This window comes from Sesamum indicum, linkage group LG10, assembly GCF_026168435.1.
Source record: "Sesamum indicum cultivar Baizhima isolate 11 linkage group LG10, ASM2616843v1, whole genome shotgun sequence".
In the NCBI taxonomy this organism is placed as follows: domain Eukaryota; kingdom Viridiplantae; phylum Streptophyta; class Magnoliopsida; order Lamiales; family Pedaliaceae; genus Sesamum; species Sesamum indicum.
Genome location: NC_142666.1, coordinates 225302 through 250763, shown reverse-complemented (window position 1 = coordinate 250763; position 25462 = coordinate 225302). Strand labels below are relative to the sequence as shown.

Below are 25462 nucleotides of genomic sequence, written 5' to 3'. Positions count from 1 at the left end.
TAAAATGCAATGTATTTAGGTAAAGCAATTCGTACCTTCCACATTGCTGCTTGGTGTGGAAAACATACATGGTGGTCCTATCACTTTTACAACCACAGAATAACAATGTACTGGTCAGACCAAAAAAAAGTATTTGTTCAAAGTTGCATATAATCATATTGACAGGGCGGTCCATGAACACACAGTTTAATTACATCTCCTTGTTATTAAATTGTCGGAAAGCAGATGATATTGGGTGAACAAATTATTGAAGAGAAATGTAACGAACATAATGGCCTTAGGATAAGGAGTTACGTACATCCCCAAACTTCACAGTAACATAGTACCTGTCAGGTATGGTTTCCATTGGAAGAAGCTAAAAACGAAATATTTTGTTGTTAATTAGGTCATGATGATAAAGTATGTATAAAGGGCTAGACTCCTGTTCTCATGCAGATGTTGGGCTGTTGGCAAATGATTCATGAGATTTTAAGAAAGCCCATACCGTTAATAAGTATGTGTTCTTGGAAATTTAGCAGCAGTAACAGATTAAGCCCATAAGCCTAGGAGAACAGAAAACGCAAGTAGCCCAGGTTGTCAAGGAGCGGGTTTCCATATAAACCCAATATTTGGGTAGTCAATCTCCAAGTCAAGTGATGACTGAAGTCATGTGTGGTCTGGATGTTGGGAAATTTTAGTTCAAATTCAATTTGATCAAATTTAAATTAATCATGTGGTAAGTATAATATATTTATTATATAATTAATCAAAGAAATTAAACAATTACAATACATTTATATTTTCATTCTTTTATACATGCCAAGAATCACCCTATCATCATCATATTCATATTCATTCATGGCCAGCACGCGTTTTTATGGTGTTGGAAATTTCCAAAGTGTTGCGACTTTCTTGCCAACCAACCACAATACACAGACTACGACTTCTTTGCGTGCAGACTATCAGTAATGGACTATTTAATCATCCTAGACTAGATACTCTCTAAACATGCCCACTTATTCTCGAATTCCTCTAAATTCTAGTATTATAGTTTAATAATGATAATCATGAAACTCAACATCCCATAATTTTAGACTAGAGTCTAGACCTCAACAGCTGCAAAACTCAATCTGTTTTAGACAAACAAAAGAAGAAATGCTGCTGCGTGGACATTGAAATTACTTGGAAATAAAAGCCAAAAGAAACTTTGCTGCAGCTTTTCAAATATCAAGAAATTAGAGGGCGGAAGGGGTCAACACTGAATAAGCATGTCTACAAGTGTTTGTCCACTATTCACAAGACTTCCGTTCCACCCAAGGGCCCCATCTTTGGCTTGTAAATTTCTTCTCCCATTCTTGGAGTTGGACATACACATGAAACCAAACTACCTTGGGCGTATAAATTGATTCACCCTCCACATGCTTACTTAACTGCATATGCCTTTGATCACTCTGTGCTCATCAAGTTAATACCAATACTTCTCACACAGCAGCGGACAGCAAAACAGCTTGTTTGTACGTATTAATTCCACTTCCATGGACGAACCTCATGATCAGCTTGACTTGCCTGGATTCCGCTTTCACCCCACTGAAGAAGAGCTTCTCAATTTTTACCTCAAAAGCATGGTGTTGGGTAAGAAATTACGTGGAGATATCATTGGCTTCTTGAATATTTACAATCATGATCCTAAGGACTTGCCAGGTAATATTTCTACCACCTCATGACATTGTATAATATGGTTCACGTAACTGAATTATGGTTTCTCAATCTGAATTGAAACAGGTCTGGCAAAAATTGGAGAGAGAGAGTGGTACTTTTTCGTACCCAGGGACAGGAAACATGGAAGTGGAGGGAGGCCTAGTCGAACTACAAAAAATGGATTCTGGAAAGCAACCGGGTCGGATAGGAAAGTACTGAGCATGTCGGACCTGAAGAAGATGTTGGGGCTAAAGAAAACACTTGTGTTCTATGAGGGCAGAGCACCACGTGGAAGGAGGACTGACTGGATCATGAATGAGTACCGCTTGCCCGATTCATGCTCCCCCCCATCCAAGGTATTTACTCTATATTACTGGTGGATATACTAGTGTTTTCTAGAATCCATCTACTCTTACAGCTTGGCTGACTAATCTGATTGAATGTAAATAATGCAGGATATAGTACTGTGTAAAATATATAGGAAGGCAACCTCCTTAAAGGTGCTGGAGCAGAGAGCTGCAATGGAGGAAGAAGTCAAGACATACTCTTCTCCATCGCCACTAACATCGTCCCTGCACCCCGTCTCGTCCTCAGATCAGTTTGAGGATGTGAACTCGACAAGCAGTAACAGGAGGATTTCGACTTGCACTGGCCTAGTGTTACCAAACGGGATAGAGAATTTAGCAGAGCTCCAAGTGCCTAAAATCGGCATTGACTGGAACCAAGACTGTTTGTGGACACTTGAGAATCTCACCCCCTACTTGCCAATGTGCCAATTCAGTCTCTGAACTATACTAAAATTTGACTTACAGATGATTTGGGCCAAAGACACTTGACAAGCATCAAGGTTGCTCCAATTCCTAGTTGACAAATGTATATTAATTTCACCAAGTCTTGATTACTGTAATCCAATAAATTAATTATGTTTTACTACATGCCAAGGTTGATTCAACATAAAACTTGTTGAACATAAGGGTGATAAAAAAGTTGAGTTGTCTCCTTGGAAATCTATTAAGTACTAAGCTTAACGATCAGTAAATCAGAGGAGTTGCAGTAGAACTTTTGGTTTATTTTCTATAGTATTTATCAGCTGTATTATACAAGTATATGTTTTTCATCTACTATGTCAAGTTAGCAACAGATTCTCATTCTACAAGCAAAGTTTGGATCCCTAATTGCATCACTGCTAGTTAGTGATTAAGAATGTTGAGAAGGAGAACTCTGGTTTTGATCAAACTTCTGAACAAACATTCTAGCGTCTCTTCCAGAACCTGAATGCTTGACTCCATCCTTTTTAAATGAATCCATGAGGCTATCAATTTTAATACCTTCTTCTTTGTTTGTTTCACGGTCAATGATTGAAAGCAAGGCAATGTCCACCTTGTTGAATTCATTTAGTTCTATTTGTCACCTTGAGTTGATACTTTCTTTGTGTGCATGAGCTTGGATACCAAGAACCAGCTGGTCCACCCAGATTGCACGTTTGTCCATGTTACGTATGGAAACAGCGTCTCAAGCGTGGCTGAAGTTGCTCATTCGACTTCCTTTATCATGTCTACAATAGCTTCTTTTTTTCATATTCCTTCTCCAAAAAAACTTGGAAATTCTGCTTCATTCTGGTACTTGAGATTTTTAGGTACTTTTGAACAGACTTTGTGAACTGTAGGAAAGTTAAGTATGCATTTAGAGAAGAAACTCAAAGAGGAACAGGGAACTTCACTCAATTCATTTCTGCAGCAGTGAGTTTTTATACTATACAAAAGTAAAAGTGAATACCAACCTCCAGGATTTAGGGAGCTATCTTCCCTGTAGTTGCAGCCTAAATTCAGGAATATCACATACATTTTCAAACTTCTAGTACATTATATTACAAAATATTAAAGACAAAAGATGACATAGTCTAGTGCATAGCTTTGAATCAGCAACACTTCACTAGAACCTTCATCATGAACTTTCTTCTGGAGGTCAGTTAGCAATGGAAATCCTGGGAGCAGAAAGAAGCTGTTGGACATCTTTCTTTGCACACGAGAATGATACTTTAGTGTGTTGATAAAGCATCCAGCAGCTTGATATGCCTGTCCAAGATTTCATTCACACATTTCTTTCTGGATTCTGGTGAAATGATTCGTAGAATATGAGGCAGTAGAAGAAAATCTTCAACATTCTAGTACAAGTTTTTAAGGCCAATTAGTCTGTCATTCATTGATGACAATGTTGAAGGGATGGCATCAGACTAAAGTTTTCATCAATGAATTGTGGCAGGATCTCATCCAGAGGGAAAGTTATGAGGACGTGTATGGTGAAAGGCTTTTCCTCTGTTCCTTGCAGCAGATGGGAATTGTGATTAGTTGGTCAATTTGAACCAGGCAAGTTCTGTTGCTTCATCCAACATCTCATAGGTATATATAGTGCTGAGCAGAAGGAATCTCTATCGCTGTTCTTGAAAAGGAGTAGCATGGTTTTGTTCTGAATCAAACAACTACCCTAGAAATGTCTATAGTCTGTCTCCCACCTTCAGGAAACAAACGAGTTAAGGTTTACCTTGATCGTGAACTAGAGAAGGATATTAAGCAATATAGAGATCTTAACATATAATAATGCACATTTTGGAGGATGATCTACAAGATAATAAGTGCACGAGTGCTATGGTTGTCCTGTCTGGTCGACAATTCGTAACACCCGTGCACAACAGTAATGAATCACTTTTCTGGCCCGCAAATTCGCAAGATTTGATGTTAATATATCCATTGGAGATCTCACAAGATAATGGTAAAATCAGCTGGTAGGATCTGCATTATCTTTCAAATTATACAGAGCAGCATGGTGGAAGGTTGTTGTGTAGTTATTTAAGTTTTCTCACCAAACAAAAGGGACAACCAACCCACTTCTCCTTTGATGAAACTTTGTAGAATTAAGGGTTGATGATTGATCAATCAATAAATATCTCTATGCAAGCAAAAGTGAAGTGAGAAAATTGGCGGCGATCTTTCCACAGAGATGATATGCAAACAAAAATTTACCATGAAACTGAACATCCTATGTGGCCTTACTAAACATCTAACCATGATGAAGTATATATAAAATCAAGACGGATTTGTCTCTTTTATATGACTCTAAGACATCGATTTATTTATTTCATTGTTATACTTTATCCTGCCATCAGTCTAGTTATTCTGATGCTTAATTTCTCTCAAAATCATTATATGACTGTAACACTTAGGAACTTGCATGCAACTTCCACATTTCTGATATTACCTATGGATTTGGTCTTATTTATTTAGTGCATTAAATTTGATATGCATCCATGCAACCATCTTGCCCAACTATGTACTACTAAAAGTTAAATATCCGCTTATCTCCCGAAGATGGTTGCGAGTTTGTTGTCAAGAATGAGACAATGTTTGGCAAGTTCTATGTTGAAGTTGAACTAAAAAGTACAGCGAGGTAAGGATTAAAAGTTTCACTTATTTTACTGTCTTATGTATTCAATGTAATGAGTCTGATAAAAGCTCACAAAGCTGAAAATTGTCATATGGGACAGTTGTTTGCATAGTGAATGAACAAGATGCTCAAATATCAAAATATCAGACAAGCCATGTAGAGGAAATCTGTGTTGTTTCTTTTCCATTTATCATCAAAAGAAATGTACAAGTATATTTTCATGTACAAGTATAGACACCTATTTTTTTCCTGAATAACAAAATCTTTTTAACCCATCAGGAGGGAAAAGCCTAGTGGTTGAGAATGTTGAGGAGGAAAACTCTGGTTTTAATCAACTGCCTGAATAAGCATTCTAGATCTTCTTCAAGATTCTGAATGCTTGACTCCATCTCTTTTGAGCGGGCCATAACCTCCTCAACATGTATGTCTTCTAGGCTTACTTGCAACAAAGCATCCATCTTCTGAAATTCATTGACATCCATTCCTTCACCTTGGAAGGAAGCTTTCTTTGAATGAATCAACTTGGATACCAATGACCAGCCACTTTGCCTTGCTTGATCCTTAGTCCCACTTAAATAGGACAACAAGGATTCAAGCATGGTAATGGTGACTGATTCTGTTTCTTTTAGCATATATACGAGAACCATGGCCTCGTCGTCGTTTTCCAAGGATGCAACATTGTTTTTGCTTTTGAAACTCCTTAAATCTTTCAAAGACTTTTGGATAATTTTTTTCCACTTCCTTCTGGAGTTTAGATACCAGTGGATCCCATGCACATCTTTTCTCCTCAGAGCAGAAAGTAGCTCTTGTACGCCATGCTTTGTGTGTGAGAAGAGATCTTTGGCTGTTGTGCAAGCATCCAAAAGCGTAATGTAACCATCCAAGACTTGGTCGACCCATTTCTCTTGGGATTCTAGTGAAATGATCTGTTGAATGTGAGGCAACAGAAGCAAATCATCAATGGTTTTGTACAAGTTCTTAAGGCCATTTATTCTGTTGTTCATTGATGACAATGAAGAACAGCAGGCCTCAGAACCTTTTAAAGCGGACAAGTTTTCTTCAAACTGAGATGTAGCTGGATTTAATTTAGAAGGAAAGCTAAGGGAACGGCCATGGTGAAGGGCTTTTGACCTCAAAGGTGAGAATGCCATTTTTTCTCTTTTCTTGTTGGAGAAGGGGTTTGCAGATGAAGAACTATGTGACTGAAGAAAGTTGTGATGTCTCACGTTAAGCATTTGGTAAGTATATATAGGGTTGAAGGGGACATAAGGAATCAGGATTCTCTTCTCAACAAGGAGTAATGTGATCTTGATCTGAATTCACAACTATAGTGGCGGTGTTTGTGCAATGTTTCCCACCATCAAGACCAAGGAATTATATTTAAGCACTTGTTAGCATAATAATATATCTGGAAATTTCAAGGGTTGATCCACATTATTAGTGAGTGCACGAGTGGCATTTATTGGATCTGTCTTGTCTAAGAAGAAACTATAGGACCATCGTTCTTGGCTTTATAAAATTTTTGAGTGCATGGGGAGCTGAAGATTCCTTCTTGGATTGGAAGTTGGGTCTCTCTTGACAGCCAATATGAATGACAGGTGAGCTGGCATTGCTGGAGATAACAGTGTCACCTAGAGGTTCCTAGAATTAACAAGCACAAACACGATCAAAGATTAATCAATATATTTATTCATTAATAGCACAACAAACATCTTGGAATCACATTTCCAAGAAGAGACCTATTTTAGTTCCTTTCTATCAGATTTATTTTCCCAGTTTAAAATTTGCAAGAATCGAAATATGGCATGTAAGGTAATCTTGTGCAAGAATTTACGGGATGCATGGATGATTGTTTGGTGCAGCTCTGGGGTTACCGCGTTAATGAATCCTCATATCTCAATACACAGTTTACATCATTACTATGTGTTTTAGTTGTATTTTCTTAACACAATACAACATGCAAGTATGTGTTATTTAAAAGGTATTGCACGAGTGGCTTTACGAACTGCATTACAGCTACAAACAAGCTCACAAGGCCAGCATTATTACATGTGAGCTGCTTTTAGGTTTAGCTGGTAAATGTTGATCATATGACTGACTCTGTATAACAATTTTTGGCATGTCTGATTATTCGTAGGCCAGGATAATGCCAAGTCTGAGTCCCATTTTTTATTTGCAAGTCTGCTAGATTAATTAGCCTCGGTATCTCACAAAATTATTGCATTATGGAGGCAGGTAGGATTTGCATCATTCTCAATCTTGTATAGGCACACACGAATGAATTCAAATTGTCAACAAACAGAAAAGACAAACTGCCCTGTTATTCTTTAAAACATTTGTGAAAGCGTGTGTGATTCATGAGGGGCTTCTTTCAGATCTCCTTAATGATCTGGTCAGTGATTGTCCTCTCCTTACAGACAATTGGAATCTTGCCAACTATGATATTACTAAACTATTGGAGGCCCTCGTGTGGCCATAATTGGTCGCATTTTCCTGAAACTGAGGAATAATAATTTAACCGGATTAAGTCCATTAACTACAACATGAAACTGAAAAGAGGTAAGTTCTAACTTTACAAACTTTCCTGAGACATAAGCATTGTCATTAAGACATTTCATTATGCTAATTCTAAGCTTTATCAAGATTGATGGATTGAGGACAAAGCAAGAACATATGATTAATTTGTCAATAATTTCTTTCCCCTATGAAATCATTTACACAGCATAAAAACAGTCTTACAGTAAAACAAAGTAAAACTTAACAATTTCAGAGTATAAGCAATAAAAGAGGGGGTGCGGATGAACTGATATAATATGGACATGAATGCGTATCAGCATTTCATTTGATTGTAGTAATATTAATTTGATACAAGTATATGTCATGTACAAGTAGGATGCAGGCATAGCTACAATTTTTTGCCCCTACTACAGATATTTAATGTGACTATAACTCTTCGCCTACTGGCTGTGCATGTTGAGCAGCGAAACTCGTGTTTTGATCAGACGCTTGAACAAGCCCTCCAGTTTTTCTTCAACAATTTGGATGCTTGAATCCATATCTCTTAACTGCTGTTGTAACTCATCAATTTGCATGCCTATATCACATTTTGACGTCCTGAAACTTACAAGCTTGCACAAACTAGCATCCAGCTCTTCAAATTCAAGTGTATCCTTGTGATCTTGACCTGAATTTTTTCTGGGGTTGATTAGCCTGGAAACAAGGGACCAGCCACTTGGCCTTGAATGGCCCCTTGTCCCCATAATACTGAACAACAGAGCCTCAATTAGGTCCAGCGTTATCGACTCAGCCTCCTTGAGCATGCTTATGATAGCAATGGTCCCTTGGTCTTTGTCCAGTGCTAAAACAGAGGGCCTATTCTTGAAACTGCTGATATTTCTCAACGACTTTTGTATCATCTTCTTTGCCATCTTTCTTGAGTTCAAGAACCCACAAAGATGATCATCCGAATCACGTCTTCGCCTGAGGGCTGACAGAAGATCCAGCAAATATTCCTTGGCATGGAAGATGAAATCTTTGGCCGTGGCACAAGCATCCACAAGCCCAAGATATCCATCCAGTGTTTGTTCAACCCATTTTTCATGGCATTCTCTGGTGAAAACTTGTTGCGTATGAGGCAAATGCAGCAAATCATCAACACAATTGAATAAATCGTCAAGATTGTGTAGTTTTTTGCTGATTGATGACATGGATGAAGGTGTGGCATCGCCAGCTCTTAGTCTATGCAAATGGTCAGTGAATTGGGGTACGAGGGGGTGAGATCTAGAAGGCAAGCTAGCAGAACGAGTTTGGCTTAGAATTTTGGACCTCAAAGGAGTAGGTATCATATTTGCTTTTCTTTGTTTTGAAAGGTTAAAAATTCACAGAAATTGTATAGCACCAACTTTGGCATTTGTTCTTTTTATATGACGGAGTTGAGGGGACAGATAGAATGCCCCTCAGTTTGAGTATTATATTCATCGATGTTGAGGTAATGTTGATTTGGATGTCGGATACTGTCGAGCACTGTCCACGCCATGTTTCTCCTACCACGTCTTGAAACTCACCTGCAAAAACAATTTTATATCATAAGCAGCATCAAATGTGATTATGAGTTGATAGGCGTTAACATCTTTTTTTAATGTTGTTTAAATTATTGGTGGACGAGCGTCACCGACTGTCCCTCGTTCCAAGAAAGGGCGACTCCATTGTTTTCTCATGTTGAGGGCTCGTGCATGCAGTTCACGGATGTACAATTTGCAAATAAATAAACAACAAATATAGTAGGAGACAACATAGGAAGGCAGTATTTGTCATTTGAAGCTGAAAATATTTCCTGAATCATAACGTCTCGGTGTAAGAGTCTAGTGAGTCATTGTTTGCCAGTAGCTGAAAACGAGGGAGATTCAATTCTATGTTCCTCCTGTGTTGGAATTTATGAATGCCTGAATGTGGGGTGTTGCAGAATGCTGATTGCATATGTTTGGCTCAAAAGATAAAAATAATTTATCCCAAGTATTTTGGCTTCACCGGCCAAGAGTCACACAGATGAGAGCATACAGACAATCCACCAGGCAGAGCGGAGACGCAATATTAACCAATCTGTGCTATTATTTATATTTGTATGGTTTCCTGTTTAACAGTAAAAGGGAATGCATGAAATCGGCTATGTCTATGCAATGTCTCGCTGCCTGCTTCTCGGTACATCTTCTATGAATCAATATCACAATTCACATGCCTGCATCCTCCAGAATTCAGCTCATTACCAGTGTTTCCCCTACATGAAAAGGGAGGCCGAGTCTCCGCTAGTAATTGAAATTTGACACAACCAATTTCCTCATCTCTCTGCCGTCGCAGCATGATGAGACCAAAATTAGCATTCCGCAGAATTGAATAACCCACAAGCTTCATGGAGGAATAAAGGGGCCTTCTGTCACTTAAACGCTCAGAATGCAGAACATATTCTTGTGTGATTATAATGATGGAAGTTCTATCCGACGCATGTATATATCCCAAATACATAAAATGGCGATTTACCAGCTCCATTTAATTCTACTTACTAATCATTCCAATAATCCACCAGGAATTAGCTTTCGTAAAAGAGATGATGAACACTGCGCTTGGTAACTAACCATTTCCAATACATTCTCCGTTTTGTCAAAGAACAGGACTCATTCCATCCCACCTTATTCAAGGTACATTTGACTCGAAAAAATAAAAGCTTCCTACACAAAATTCAACCGTAAGAACTACTAACTTTGTGGACTTTCTAAATTTATACAGGACCTAATTTCTTTTAACTTACAGGACTTGTAATCCAAGTAGGCAGCCTTTATGCCCATGAGGCCTGCAGTTGGAGTGATGGTGACAATAATCGAATCCACAAGATCTGAAAGGATTTTGTCACACAATTTTCTTGCTTAGAGCAATTGTGCACCGATTTTGAGCCGATAGCTGGACTGCTTCTCATTTATTGCTAACCTCTGCCCTTTCTGTAAGGCCCCACGGCAACAGCTCTCAGTTCATCTGGCAGCATGTCGTCTTCGTTAAGCTTTACTCTGCCTCGGGCTCTTTAGATATTTTTGGCAGCAAGTAATCATCATAAATAAAATTGGGCTACAGGAATCTATGTGCCTCAAGCACAACTATTTCAAAAGCAAGAATCCACTTCTCAAGGCATAAAAACAGCAGCAACAACCTCATCTTCATTGCAAGGGGGAGCAGTAAGGAAACTGGGATAGAAGAGAAAATGAAACTAACTCCAAATTTGATTCCATATATGACTTCAGTAGGACCATGATCCAATGAACAAAACCTCACCACTATCAACACTATGAAACCTTTTTACTCTCACGAGCAAGATGGTCTTCTTCAATGTGTTGCAATAGCTCCTCGTAAACTTTCAAAGAGTTAGCAGTGAACCTCTCCATGGCCTCGAGGACATGTTGCAGGCTTGCATGCAGACTTCCCCCTTTACTGGCCTCACTCTGATACACAACACGCCCAGTTAATGGCATACCGTTCTGGGCAGCAGAAATTAGCACCATCCTTTTGTCTAATGCCTGAATCTCCTTTTGTATCTTCTGGTCTTCCTTTTCCAGGCTCTTAATTTTCCTCTCATCCTTGTTTGCCAACATCCTTTGGCGCATTTCTGCCTTATCCTGGTCCCACAGCTGAAGGACATTTGATGCAAAGTCTCGCATAGAATCTACCACTTCCTTTTCAGAAATACTATCCAAAGATTGCGACCACTGGTTGCAAACAACAAATACTGGGGGGGCACCAATCCTACCAGGAGAGAATGGAACTATTCCATCAGGGGTTTCTTCAGGAATGTAGAGGAGACATTTCATAAGCCAGTTATTCAAGGCCCGGACATAACCCTTTTGTGCACCAACCCAATAAGAGAACCCAAGAGTCCAATTAATAATATCATGTTCAAGCTGACGAGTGGCTTCTAAATGAGAATCACTGAAGTGCTTGCGGAGTGCAATGGCATCTAACCGTTTGGCCTCTCCAATTGCTTGACACTGATTACGATGGCACTCAAGCATCGACTTGAACATTCTAGTTAACCTAGGATGAAAAGAGGTACAAATACAACCATCAAAGATATTATATTTAAATAATGTCGTCCAACAAACCGACCCAACACTAAACCAAATACTGGTAACAAGGACAACATTAAAAAAATAAAAAGAAAGTTTAAACCATGGATTTATTTATGCAAAGTGTTCCAAATGCCCTCCTACAAGCAAAACAGAGGGAGCGAGAGGTGAATGTGGAAGAGTGCGGACAGGTTTTTACGAAGTGAGCAGCTAAAATGTGAGTAAGAGCAAACAAATCGGATATGAGCAAGACAAGCAGTTTGTGAAATACCCATTCGGAACATACCCTTGAATGAAATCATTCAGCTGTGGCCACAATTCCTCATCCCTCAAGCTATTTATCCTCACTGAGATCTTATCAACTACCTGAATTGCAATTTTGATTTTTGTGGAGAGACTCCTCACCAAAGTTCTGGTTGCATCAACTTTGTTAGCCTCAGCACCACCTTCATCCAAACGCTTCAGTTTTCTAGACTTCCGTTCATGGAGGACTCTCATTTTCTCCTCAACCTGCAAAAGGGGCATAAAGAGTACTTAGGTGTGGCAGAAAACTCTTTTACTTGGTCTTCATTCAAACAATCAAAAATTCATAATGGAAGAAACAAAAAGCAAATCCAATGAAATGCAATATAATGACATGAACGCGATTGAAGCATACTGCATTGGATATTCAATTGGGCGAATGTATTAATCAGAAACTCTATTGATTACTTCAAGGGTCATAAGCTCTCGTGGTTGTCCAGAAACATGGATGGGGAATTAAATGTAAATGACATCATGTAGGGCAGAAGACACAATGCCTATGATGCCTACTCGGACAACAGTTGCCAACAGGGGGACCACATACGAAACAGTCACTATAATATGCAAGGATGATGGCACAGATACAGTTGTCCAAAAGGTTTAGAAGCACAGAACATTGCAGCAGGGAAAAGAAAAGAAATAAAAAACAACATGAAGTTATTGAAATCAACAGTGTACCTTAACTTCTTCGTAAAGTTTTTTCTCCCACAAATACAGCTTATGTAAAGTGGAAGAAAGATTTCTGGACCTCAGTTCCACATCTTCACCAACGTCTAAGAAGGCAGGATCAACATTATCAGAACTTTTAGAGACTGAAGGCTGTGAGGACGCCACAGGTAAATGCAGTATCTTGGGAGAAACTGCCACAAGACACCACGCGTTAACATTTGAAAAGAAAATTGCACGTAAATCTCATTTTGATCAAGCATATCCTAACTTGAACGAGCAGTTGTTCAAATATCAGAAAAGTCCATAAAAATTTGCTTACCCTCACATAATGCAAAATCAAATCTTGACAGCAATTATACATAAAAATCAAATCTTTACCACGATGACTGCTGTGTTTCTGTTTATATGGAAGCGTCCCAACCTCAAGAAACTTAGCAAGCTCACTTCCGGACTCTGAAGCTCGCTCGAACTGAACTTGAATCTCTTTCACAACTTCTGCATCGCCCTTGAACCCACCACGAGGCTTAAATCCAGTGGTATTGCCTCGATCTTTCGACCTTTTCTCAGCATCGACGGTATTCTTCTCCATCATATGCACCTCGTACTCCACAGGATCACTCCCCATACCTGCACTCGGGCGAACCCGATGCTGTAAATCCGCATCATTCACTACGCGAGCATCCTCTTGGCGGACCCCCGGCTTTGAGTGACTACTTCTTCCACTATCCACAAACTTGTGATCACCGAGAACTTCCTTCACGTTGCCATCATCCTCATCCTCCAAATCAGGTATTCCCTCTTCTTCCCTTACCTCCCTTGAGTCGTGGCTTGGAGTATAAGCTGGATAATCTCTCTCAAAGGTCCCAAACGGGTTCAGGAAATCCCATGTGGAGCTTTTTGGTGGTGAGGGCGGAGGTGGTGGCGCTCTGGAACTCGAAGCCACTTCTAGGGAAGACGAACCACCAACAGTTGTACCTCCAGCACCGTAATTTGAATAACCATTATAGTTACTATTTGAAGTATTATTGTGGGAAAGAGGGGGATTCTGATAGTCAGGATAAGGATAGTAGGAAGAAGAAGCAGCCGAAAATTCACCCACATGCATAGCTTCTTGACTCATGGGCCGTTGTGTATACAACAAAGACGGCGCCGTTTGGTTTTTCATATAATTCATAAACTCGCCACCTCCGCCAGGTCCGGGAAGATTGAGATTTCCGTATTGCGGCAGGTAATAGGGGTGCTTGTGGTGAACAGGCGAGCTGGTATCAGGAGGATGCAAGGAATCCGAACCGGAGCGATCATCATCGTCGGAGTCGGAGTCGGAGTGGAAATGGAGATGGGAAGCGGCGGAGTCGGAGCGCGAGTGGAGATGTTTGTCGGAAGGCGAAAGGAGGGGGTGGGGTGAGTCATAGTGCCCCTTTCTGTGAGGCGGGAGGTTGAGAATAGGCGAGGGAGGGGGGAGATGTTGGTTGAAGAAGCGGTGCAAAGAGAGGCCAACAGCTTTGAGAGAAAGAAGATAAGCGGCATGGGCTTGAGCAAAAGCGAAACGGTGGCGAAGGGCTTCGTCGAGGAAAGCGCAGCGGTGACGGCATAAAGAGACGGCGGGTAAGTCGTCGAGCTTGGAGGTGGCACAGCCCATGTTACAAGGAGAAAAGGCGGAGTGAAGTTGGGAAAAGCATAAGGAATAAAGGATGGGGGAATGGAAGAATTAATTAGGGTTGGGAAAAAGGGAAAAGGGAAGAAGGAATCTTATTGTGTTTCTTTCCTTTTTTATTGTTTGTTTGAATTGAAAGGGTTAAGAGGGAGGAGAGGTGGAGAAGGAGAGGAGAGGAGAGGAGAGTGTGACTGTGGTGGTATAGCAGAAAGTAAGAATCTTGAAAGAGAATGAATTGTGAGTAGGCTTTGACTCATGCCTCTCTCTCTCTCTCTCTTTTTTATTATTTTGATTTATTACATTTGACCTCACTACTATTATATTATTATTATTATTTGACCTGCCTTTTTTAGATGTTTCCACTTGCCATCCACTATCCATTTAATTTTGATTAATACAGAGACTTATTTGTTAGATAAAAATAAATTTTAAAAATATTAAATATAATTTTTTAAATCTTATAAAATTTAAATATAATTATATGAAATCTAAAAGGTAAAAAATATAATTATCCCAAATTATTATTATCATTTGCATATTTCCTAATATAGATAGAATATTATACAGCAATGTGGAATGTAATATTTTGCACATGATTGATTCATAATAATAACAAAAAGTAGAGGAGCATACATAATCTTGTCTTGTGCCCATCATCATTAATTAATAGGATTCATCCACACCATCTATATATATATATATATATATTACACTATTATGTTATTTGTTTGCAGTATGATAGAATTAGACTTCTCACCAAAAATCCCAAAAACAAAAAAAAAAAACCTGAAAGACATACTACTTTTGTCCTTCTGTGTATTTGAATAAACTTTTTTAAAATATCTTATAAGTTCCTAAATCTTGTAATATGTTTTAGGAGCTTATAAGATGTTGGATCTTATTTTAAAAATAAGTTCCTAAAGAGTTTGAATAAAATAAGATGTTAAAGTTTATAAGATGTGAAAACATCTTTTAAGATGTTAGGATGTTTGTCATTATAAAGTTTTTTTGGTAAAATGACTAAAATGGGCATGATATTATTATAATTAAATAAATTATTATTTCTTAACATATTTTACTTAAAAAAAATTTAAAACGCTTTTATAAACAGTACACATTAGTTTAATTCCAAATAAAAATTTGATAGATATTTTTTTTACAATCATAAAAAAAAATGACGAATTATTAACTAAACTTTTGAGTAAAAATGACGGATAATTACATTTACACCCCCCCTCACCTTTGATTTTTACACAAACCACTCCTGTATTTTGAAAAATTACAGAAAGCACCCCTAATAGCCTTTAAAATCTAAAAATGCCTTAGTTGACTTTGTCAACCTTCAAAATAATTTTTCAAGGACAAAAATACCCAATTATTAAAAAGTATTAAGATATTAAATTATTTGATTTACATATAAATTATTTCTTAGTAAAATTATTAATATTAAAAGATTATTTATCCTCTATTTTTATTTATAACTAAACTTATTGAAATTAAAACTAAAATAATGTGTGTATTTTATATAAATTATATTAAAATAAAAAATATATTTATTAAAAAGATATTTAAATTATTAAATTATTTATTTTTAAAAAATTATCCATTCGTTCCCAATTACACCCGCCATGACCACCCTAACCCCCATTTTATTAAAATATCTTTTTAATTTTTATTTTAGTAAAACTTAATTATAAATAAAAGAAATAAAGATAATTAATTTTTTAATTTTAATAATTTTAAATAATATATACAAGTGTGATAATTTTTTAATTTTTAAACTTATAATCTATTAATTAATTTTATTTATATATAAATTAAATAATTTAATATTTTAATTATTAAAAGGTGCAATTTTATATAGAGATCTAATAAAAAAATTAATAAAATAATTTAAATTTAAATATATGGGATTATATTACTCATCTTCATAAATATTACTTAGACACTCCTTCTACCTTTTGATAATTATAGAAGCACCCTAAGTGCATTTCTGTCTTTAAAAAATTATTTTAAAAGTTGAACTAGTCAACATAAGTATTTTTGGGTTTTAGAGGCTGTTAGGGTGGATTCTATAATTTATCAAAAAATAGGAATGATTTGTGTAAAAAAGCAATAGGTGAGGGGGTGTAAATATAATTATCCCTAAAGATAACATATATGTACACTCATGCTAGTCAAATATTAATATAGATATACACTTAATATTTTCTTTGTTAATGAAATGATTATTTCTAATTGTATAATTTATAATATTAATTTATATTTTTCAGTAAATATAATATCAATGACAATTTTATTTTTATTTACCTATAATAATTTATTATTGAATAATTGAGTATTTTCTCTTTTTTGCATGTTAGAAAAATTAAATAATAAAAAAAATAAGTTTGGCAATAATTATTGAGGTTCTATAAAAATAAGTTTGGCAAAATTGTTGAGGTTCTATAAAAATATTTATTTGATATATTAGTAATTGGTAGTGGGGGTGGGGTGCAACAAAAAGTAGTAGTCTTGATTTCGGGGTATGTGGATTGCAAAGCGAATGGCTGCAGGCATCTGCCTGCTGCACTACATTAAGAGTACCAAATCCAAATTGAATGCTACGTAGTCAAAAGCTAATGCAGTCAGATTTATATATGTGATCATCAAATGTTGTACTGAAAAGAAGAGATATAAAAGCATATTGGGATTGGGTTTTGTGTCCTTTGTTTTGTTACTCATCATCTCTCTCTCTCTCTCTTTTTGTGATGAAAAGAAAAAGAATATGACGAGTATGAAAGGTTGCAATGCAAGTTGAAGTCAAATAAAGGGATAGAATGAGAATATCCAAATGCTGCACCGCACCTCATACCCCTTTCCCTATCTTTATTAAAGTCAAGTATATACGTACCACAAAAAGAAAAAGAGCTGTGAGTGAGTGTGACCCCAAAAGTAAGTATGTATGGTGAAACTTTTGAACAGCTGCCGGTGAGGATCTCGTCTGGTTTCCCCACCATACCCTACCCATCACATTTTTAATCATTATGCTCTTTTAGGAATATGGGAAACTAAAGCTAAATCTCATCATAAGAATCAGACTATTATTATTATTATTATTATAGAATAGATTGGGCTGAGAGTATTGGTAACGAGGTAATAATGGAGAATGGATATGAAAAAAAGTGAGGCCTCAATGGGTTTGGTAACTAAATGCCAGCTTTCAGTAGGCCCCACGTCCCCCTACTTATTGCAATCCACATCCTTAATCCGATTTAGTGGGGGCCGGCAGACAGGATCCAGATTCCTCTGCTACAAACTACAACCTACTTCGCCCCACCCTCATTTTCTATGGCACCAATATCATTATTGCAGAGAAGCACTTGGTAAGAGAGCTAGCCAGAAGAAATGAAAATTGTCTCATATTGCAACTTCGGGCCATACCCTCCTCATCTCACTCGCCATCACTTTCATCATCTTTTGAGACCTACATGTTTATTAGATACCCTGCCATCCGAGCACCAAGTCAAGTTGCAGGTGAAATACGGCAGAATTGTTGATATAAATTTCTAGCACCTTCAGTCTCAAGTGGGAGAGGCCTCAAAATTTCTCCCTTACCAGAGTTAGGAGAACAAAATCCTCGTCCGGCAAGATTACATCAACATTGCTAAAACAATATAATCAAATTAGGGCCCGGACGCCAAGTTGCTGCATTTCTCTAAGCTTCCATGTGGAGTAAGGAGCACCCTCTCCAAGTTCTTCTGGATCCAACTGCTGCATTGCCCAGGCATAATACACCGTATGAATGGTATCCTGATAGGCAACAAATTTGAATATGTCAAGATGGTATATTATGGAATCGTATATACTTTTCATCACGTACCATGGTCACCAAAGTGTTCAAGCATAATAATACCAAAATCAGAGAGTTACATATTCTTACTGTTTTTCTGTAACAAAAACATAAGCAGGTCACAAAATCCAAACCTTCACAGACTAAGGGCATTGTTGGAGTTAAGGTACGGAGATGCGAAACAGGAAGAGATGGGGTTCTACTGCTTCCTGTAGGTGAGGGGTCCAGTTAACCATCTGTTGTCTGGAATTGAGGCATGGAGAAGACAACCCTTCTCTTTGTTCAGTATGGTAAAAGGAAAAACATCTGGAGAGGGGAACAAGTTTGGGTTCTAAACTTCAATCTTCCAACTCCTCAGGAAGGATAAAACTTATGCTAACACGTCAGGCGTGGCCCCTAATATGTAAAGTTTCATCTAGTGCGTTGTAAATTTACCTGAATTTATATTAACCATCTCATATAAAGGAGCAAGCAACCAGACACTCTAAATGTTGGATGCACAAGCAACAATTTTAAATTTCTCTTCCCAAATTCATGAATTTGTTTTATTAGAATGTTTGACACACATGGACAATAAATGGAACTCCAATACGAGAAAGCATTGGCATTTACCTGGCCACCTTCTGTTATGGTGCCAAGTCTATCACGTATACAGTAGACTTGCTGTGTCTGAAACTGCAAGAATTTTCAAGAAAAAGTAATCAGCATGAATTAGTGAGCACCGAACATCTGTTTGAGAGAGCTGATAGATGAGGTGTTAATCCACTAACAGATTCCGCACCATGCACAACAAAAAGATAGGGAAGACCATCACAAATCTCCACAATTTTCTATTGAAAACAAAACATTAAAAAGGGAAGAACAGTTTATAGAAGATTAAATGCTAAAGTCCTGGAATCCAAAAAAGTATATCCGTGTTTTGGTTTTCTTACTGCCACAATGATTATGGGGGTTTCTCCCATCATTTTGGTCTCTCGAACTTCCACTTCCGATATATGTAAAATCTGCATGCAGGATATGAATTATTTCAAGAAACTGAATCAGCAAACACCCAGTAAGTACTAAAGTCAAGTGAAACTGACTATTAATTCCAAGCGCAACTGAATTAGCAAAGATGCTGCAAACAAAAAATTATCAGTCAAGCAGCTGAATGTAAAATTTTGTGGATAGTAAGAATCATTTTTGCAAGCAGTTCGAGCCCTCTCTTTTGCGTCCATATGGAAAGCAATCAGCTCTCAATTAGCGAAACAAAATGGTCAAAAACATTGTTCTCAATTCCTTGTGCAGCATCTAATATCATGTACACATTGGGATTTGGGAATGAGCTCCATTCTTGGTAACTGTAAAAAGACTCAATTTCCATTTCATTACACATTCCAGTTCAATTTCAATGCCACCAGGCCCACCACCTCCAACTTCTATCAACTGCATGCATCACTTACTACCACCACCATTCTCATTGAAATGTTGAGACACCAATTTTGTCATAAAGATGCATCAAGCCTACACAAGGTTTTAAAGACACATAATAACCCACAATATCCAAAGTCCAGTAGTCACTCGTATAGAGTCATTATGGTTTTCTCAATTCTTGAACATTATAGCACATTAGTTTCACTTCAGATAACATTAAATGAAAATTTCCAAAAAGAAGATTATAAGACTGAGCAAAGAACAACAGTAAAGGTTACAGTTTTAGCTCGTCCAGCAGTCAACAAAATGTTTGATAAAGATTCCTATCTTTTGGCATGAAAACAAGCAGAATAATCATCTATGTATTGACCTTGTTATCGAAAAAGATCCCCTGGCTCTCAAATGCTTTATGCTCTGCTTTACACCTCTCAATTACATGAGAGCTACAGTACTTCTCTAATGCTTCAGTATCCCCCTGAAGACAGCAAGACACAAGATCCATCATGTTGTAGAAGACAATTATTCAATGGCAAGTTGTTGGCCTTATAGAGTCAACACAATGATATATGCAACTATATACTTTCTATAAACAAATCCACATTCAATTTATCGTGACAGCTCCATGTGCACATCAGAGGATTTCAAGAGAAAGCCACAAGGATTATATCAGAAACAACTAAAATTTTCATAAATGATGTGACCAATCGACCACCCAGGGGTGCATCAAGGTCACCAGGTGTGCAATAAACTTCAAGACTTACTTTGAAATAAGCATTAAGAACTGGTTTGACCACTTCCTGAACCTCAGCCACAAATTCTGGTAAAGAAAAAGTCCTAGCACAAGCAATTTTTAAGATCAATATATAAGGTCCATAGAAAAGAACTATTATTTAAAAATGACAGATAGGGCACATGTAATTTACGGATCTCTGCGACGAATCTCTTTAAATGACATGGCAGCATCTGACTCTCCAAGAACAGTTTCACTAATACTGTAATTTAAGGAAGATGATTAATTTTGAAATATTTCTAGTAGTCACCAAGTATAAGTACTGAAATATAAATTAGGGAATAAGATGACAGCATACTCTTGGATTTTGTGAACAACTGGATGATCACTAGTCTCCCATCTCTCCCGCATATCCTCTGCAATCTGTAGATTTAAGTTCTATAAATGAAGATGGAAGTATGGAAAAATTATGTTATTTAGTTATAAATGTAGATGTTTTGAGCAATAAGGTCTCCTCTGCAAGATTCTAAAGGAAAAAACAAGCCAGAGTCCTCCTAACTCCACCTAGTCTGGTGATGTTGTGGCAGCTAGAGGCAGAAAAGGGTAATAATAGAGTAATGATACCAATGGACAGAGAATTTAAGTAGGAAGATACAGATCATATCGTTCAGTTGCAACTATTAGTATTCTAATATGTTCCTGTATCTGCAACCCAAGATTAATGCTGAAGAAACATCTGAAAATTAGGGAAAAGAAATTTTCAAAAAATAACTATCTGAATTGCAAAATAATAATGATATGCTAATAACATGAATATCCAAGTCAATGGCAGTTTAATATGAACAAGCACAAACTTTAACATACATTATTGACAACAAATGTAATCTGCTACATGCAGCAAAAATGAACATCAATATATACAAATCTTCTTGGGATTTACGAAATATAAACCACAAGCAAAAACAGGGATTTTTCTACAATGATAATTTGATGATTCAAGCACGGAAACTGGCTTCTAACATTTCCAATTTGAAATACAAAGCTGCCACAGAGTAAGCAATAACAGAGCATACTCATTATAGATAAGAAAAAATCAAAAAGCATTTTAAGTTGCAAATACCTCCTGGCTCTTTTCAATTACAGGCTCGCTAAACCCACTAACACGTTTGAATATAGGATGGCCTTGCATCTGAAACATGAGATAACAATAATCAGGTGAACAGGTGGGAAGAACTCACAAGTAACCATCATAGGTAAATAATGGATGCAAAAGGCATATCACCTTAATCTTGAAAGCCTCCCATTTCTTACTCCATCGAGACTGCTTTGAAGGTAGCACAACAATATCAGTGCGTGTACTTCTCTGAGTGCTTGGTGAGGGAGCAGCTGAAGAACTATCATACTCAAGGTGCTTTTTCCTATTTGGATTACCTTTTAGTTCCTCCTTCACAATGTCATAGCCCTTCTTCACCATGTCAATGGGTTTTGCTTCCTTCAATTTTTGAAATGCTAATGAAACCTTCGGTGACATGGAAGAAACACCAAACTTGACCTTGCTAAATAGTGTTTCAGCATTATCACTAGCTTCCGATTGCTGCTGCTGACCCTGTTGTTTTTCTTCACCAAATGCAGACTTGCTTCCATCTTTGTCATTTGTGCTGTGACTAGCTGAAGTTCCATTGCATCCTGTAGACTCTTGCTTCCCAATCCCAAAACCTTCCTTGACCTAAATCAAAATTAAAACAATCTTAGTTTTAACTTCTCTATCAGTAAACAATTTTTATCGCACAAGAAGACACAGAAATTTCTTTTATTTGTTGCAAATAATTTAACGAACCTCCTCTTTAGCAGCCGAAATTTTTTCTTCCACCTCAGCATAAACCTCCAACAAATCAAAGAAAGCCAAGAGTGAACATTCACTAAAATATACAAAAAGAATCTGCAAAAGGTGCAAGCTTGTAGCTTTGTACACAATATCCAACTTTTAGCTACCATCCATGACACCTCAATCTCACAATCTTTTTAAATCACATAATAATCATACAATTTGCACAGAACATTAATGGCACGGACGCTCCATGGTGGGATGCCCACAAGGCCATCACACAAGTAATTGTCCTCTTATGTTACAACCACAGACTCCGAAATCTAATTATTGAAAGCAACCTAAGAGAACAACGAATGGCACTTCATCAAAGCCACCAAAAGGTTCTTACAAATCTTGTCCAGCTTATGAAATAGATGGATTCAGATGACCCATTTAGCAACCTGAAGTTATTTTTATTGTTAAGAAAACCACTGGACAGCAAATAGTGAATGACTTACTGTGCATCCCCAGATCCCCCTCCACAGCACACAAGGACGCACAATAACTAGTACTCTGAATAGTACTCCATAGATAAGACAGAAGCAAAAATGAAGGCACTATTATGCTCTTTATCCTCCTACCTACCTGCAGTTTTGAATAAATCAAATTACCAAAATGTACTTGGATCTCCTAATACAGTAGAGTTGGATGCCAAAGATATGAATACTGCATTAAAAGATATATCATGCAAGTAGCAGCACTCTAACCACATAAAGGTACCCAGAAATTTCCTTTAGTAGCAAATAGTTGGGGAAAACAAAATATATGCCCAGAAGTACTTCAATTAAGTCAAACTCCATATTGCTAATTCAGCTTTGGGAAGACACTGCAGCCCCACTAGAGGATGATTTATACCTTTTTTGCTTTTTCTTCAGCCTGCGTCCAAACACCATCTACATGTGTGTACAGCTGCTCAGTAGTCTGCTTTGTTCTGCATTTCGCCATTTCACCATCTCAGAAGCCCCATTGGAAGTGTCTGCCAGCCTTGACATACAACAGTATGTCTCAGCCTCTAAATAGTTAAACAAGAGCTCCATAACAACACAAGAATGAAATATTGTTGTAACATTACCTAGCTTTCAGATCCTCTTTCACCCCTTTCAAGTCCTCTGCTTTCTCCTTAATCTCCTTCACAGATTGTTGAAATTCCCGGTTCCTACATCCAAATGATCAGGATATTAATTTGAGCTATTAAAGGAAAACCAAAAAAGGCATGCTAATGAGCTGAAAACATTGAAAGCTTATCACTAAAGAAAGTTGAACATAAGAAACCTAAATCACAGAAAGGAACAACTTCAACAGGAAGAACACAAGATTCATATAATATCAACTTTTTAGCTATGGTTAACCACATTGAAATGTTTATCCTAAGTCATATTAGTTGCCAGAGCATCAAAATTATTCCCTGAGTTCCGGAAAAAAGCTTCTACATAATTGACAAAGAGAGAGCTATTCACAGGTCAACCATTGTAAACATTATGTCCAGTAATGTCTACCCAATCCCAGCATTACGCAAAACCCAGAATATCAATGCTACCTATGAGAACTTGAAAGCAGTGGAGGAAATATCTTGTCAATTAATGAGGACTTAAAAGAGCTGACTGTAAAGAATGCTCTTCACAGCTCGACAATGGCGATGAGGTGGCTAAGCTTATGATTATCTATTTATTTTTAAATAATCATCGTGTAAAGACAACCAAGATTAAGTATTACATGCAAAAACTAATTCAAATATGAACCAATAACGAAAGTAGAAACCGAGACTTGAATGTAAAAAGGAATACCTGTCGATTTCACCTTTAATCTTCTTGGAGAACTCATCGAACACACTGAATTCGCGTCTAAAGAAAATTCTATTGGGCGGAAACAATTGCAGACTGGGCAATCTACTGTAGATCTACAGAGAAACAATCAACATGTGAAAATTATTCTAAAAAGGGAAAAGAAAATAGAAAGCGAAAGAAACACACATGTTGAGATGCTAATAATTGGTGACGGCTAAGAACAAGGTGTTCGGAGAGGAATAAATCTCTGGCGAGTTTTCTGCTGGCCATCATCACAAATCACAATCTAGAGAGATTATAAAATATTGCTTGGAATTTATGTATGGAAAGGAATGAAGATTATATAGGTGAGACCGTGAGGGTTTTAGTATAATGTTTGTTTGCTGTGTTTATACTCTTCCTTCTCGTTCAGCAGGAGGACAAACACGCACAAGTGTGGAATGCTGTGGAGGAAATTCTCTCTCTCTCCTCTGTGCCCTAGTAGTGCAATTACCTACCAGAGTTAAGGGCGTTTGGGTGGCAGGATAACCTCCTCCCTACTTCTTAAAGGGTTTGAGTGAGAAGATATTTTGCTGAGAATTATTGTGAAATTATCAATATCATGTAATTTGTCAAACTTTTAGAAGGAATTGCGACTTTAAAAGAACACCATTCGACGGAAGGAGCTGATGGGAGCCTTTGGATTTAAGGAAAAGCTCATATTTGCGGGGGGGGGGGGGGGGGGGGGGATTTATAGAAGGGGGCGAACGATAACGTTTTGAATAGATTAGGGTATGAAATGAGAATTAGTGATTTGGAGGAAGACGACTGTGACGCCCCAAATATTATAATATCTAATTGGGGGATTAATTGATAATTTTTATAAAATTTAATTAATTAGTAAATAAATTATGTTCCTTAATTGGAATATAATAAAACTTGAACGGGTTAAATTGGAGCTCGTTAAAATATTTTAGAACAACTTATATTAACTAAGGAAAGTTATATAATCATATTATTTAATTAGTTCTTTTATTAAATATAATTTATATTGAGCGGTGAACTATTTAATCGGAGTATTTTATAATTTTGGCTATTTAAATTAATGTCGAGTTAAATATCACAATTGCTATAAAAATGATATAATTGGGTAATTAAAATATTAGATTTATTAGATTTAATTATTACTATAGGTAATTTACACAACTTCATCGGAATGATTAACGAAATATGTAATTCTATGTATTGTTGCTTAATTAAATTATATAGCAACGATAAATTGGTAGAAAATTCATAGAAATGACTTGAAAATTATATTTAAGAAATATTATGTTAATAAAGAGGAAAAACGAAGATTTGTATTTCGATAGAAATGAAATATTAAAGAATTATTAGAAATTGTACAAATGATAGTCAATATTATATTTAAAAGAAATTACGATATTCTCGATATATTAATTGTGTGTGGTATAACTCATTATAGGATACGAGGTACAGTGAAAAGATCG

At 37.0% G+C, this 25462-nt stretch overlaps 5 protein-coding genes across 9 annotated transcripts; 1 reads left to right on the top strand and 4 right to left on the bottom strand.

Annotated features, from left to right (window-relative positions):
* The first annotated feature begins 1358 nt into the window (after positions 1 to 1358).
* LOC105173005 (NAC domain-containing protein 6) lies at positions 1359 to 2817 on the top strand. The gene is made up of 3 exons (XM_011094641.3): positions 1359 to 1680; positions 1762 to 2033; positions 2133 to 2817. Exons 1-3 carry the CDS (start codon positions 1515 to 1517, stop codon positions 2463 to 2465), a joined length of 771 nt encoding a protein of 256 aa, XP_011092943.1. The 5' UTR covers positions 1359 to 1514; the 3' UTR covers positions 2466 to 2817.
* A 2458-nt stretch (positions 2818 to 5275) lies between these two features.
* On the bottom strand, positions 5276 to 6745 carry LOC105173004 (uncharacterized). The gene has a single exon (XM_011094640.3). It carries the CDS (start codon positions 6351 to 6353, stop codon positions 5409 to 5411), a length of 945 nt encoding a protein of 314 aa, XP_011092942.2. The 5' UTR covers positions 6354 to 6745; the 3' UTR covers positions 5276 to 5408.
* Positions 6746 to 7902: 1157 nt separating this feature from the next.
* LOC105173047 (uncharacterized) lies at positions 7903 to 10095 on the bottom strand. The gene has a single exon (XM_020697357.2). It carries the CDS (start codon positions 8961 to 8963, stop codon positions 8076 to 8078), a length of 888 nt encoding a protein of 295 aa, XP_020553016.1. The 5' UTR covers positions 8964 to 10095; the 3' UTR covers positions 7903 to 8075.
* Positions 10096 to 10235: 140 nt separating this feature from the next.
* Positions 10236 to 14585, bottom strand: LOC105173003 (uncharacterized). Its single transcript, XM_011094639.3, has 4 exons — positions 13074 to 14585; positions 12705 to 12886; positions 12010 to 12233; positions 10236 to 11691 (listed from the first exon to the last, which is right to left on the bottom strand). The coding sequence occupies exons 1-4, from the start codon at positions 14332 to 14334 to the stop codon at positions 10947 to 10949; spliced, it is 2412 nt and encodes an 803-aa protein (XP_011092941.1). The 5' UTR covers positions 14335 to 14585; the 3' UTR covers positions 10236 to 10946.
* A 3147-nt stretch (positions 14586 to 17732) lies between these two features.
* Positions 17733 to 24611, bottom strand: LOC105173002 (mitochondrial import inner membrane translocase subunit TIM44-2). 5 transcript variants are annotated; one of them, XM_011094638.3, is made up of 14 exons: positions 24162 to 24604; positions 23976 to 24088; positions 23264 to 23347; positions 23047 to 23122; positions 22162 to 22206; positions 21607 to 22050; positions 21445 to 21513; positions 20683 to 20747; positions 20518 to 20586; positions 20356 to 20428; positions 19965 to 20069; positions 19114 to 19185; positions 18794 to 18856; positions 17733 to 18141 (listed from the first exon to the last, which is right to left on the bottom strand). In XM_011094638.3, the coding sequence occupies exons 1-14, from the start codon at positions 24246 to 24248 to the stop codon at positions 18010 to 18012; spliced, it is 1497 nt and encodes a 498-aa protein (XP_011092940.1). In that variant the 5' UTR covers positions 24249 to 24604; the 3' UTR covers positions 17733 to 18009. The 5 variants fall into 5 exon arrangements, 4 of the variants coding, with proteins under 4 accessions (XP_011092940.1, XP_088742133.1, XP_088742131.1 ...); XM_088886007.1 differs by having other exon boundaries at positions 23047 to 23175; positions 23976 to 24080; positions 24162 to 24598; XR_016067854.1 differs by lacking the exon at positions 17733 to 18141 and adding an exon at positions 19264 to 19298 and having other exon boundaries at positions 18793 to 18856; positions 24162 to 24611.
* Positions 24612 to 25462: the final 851 nt, after the last annotated feature.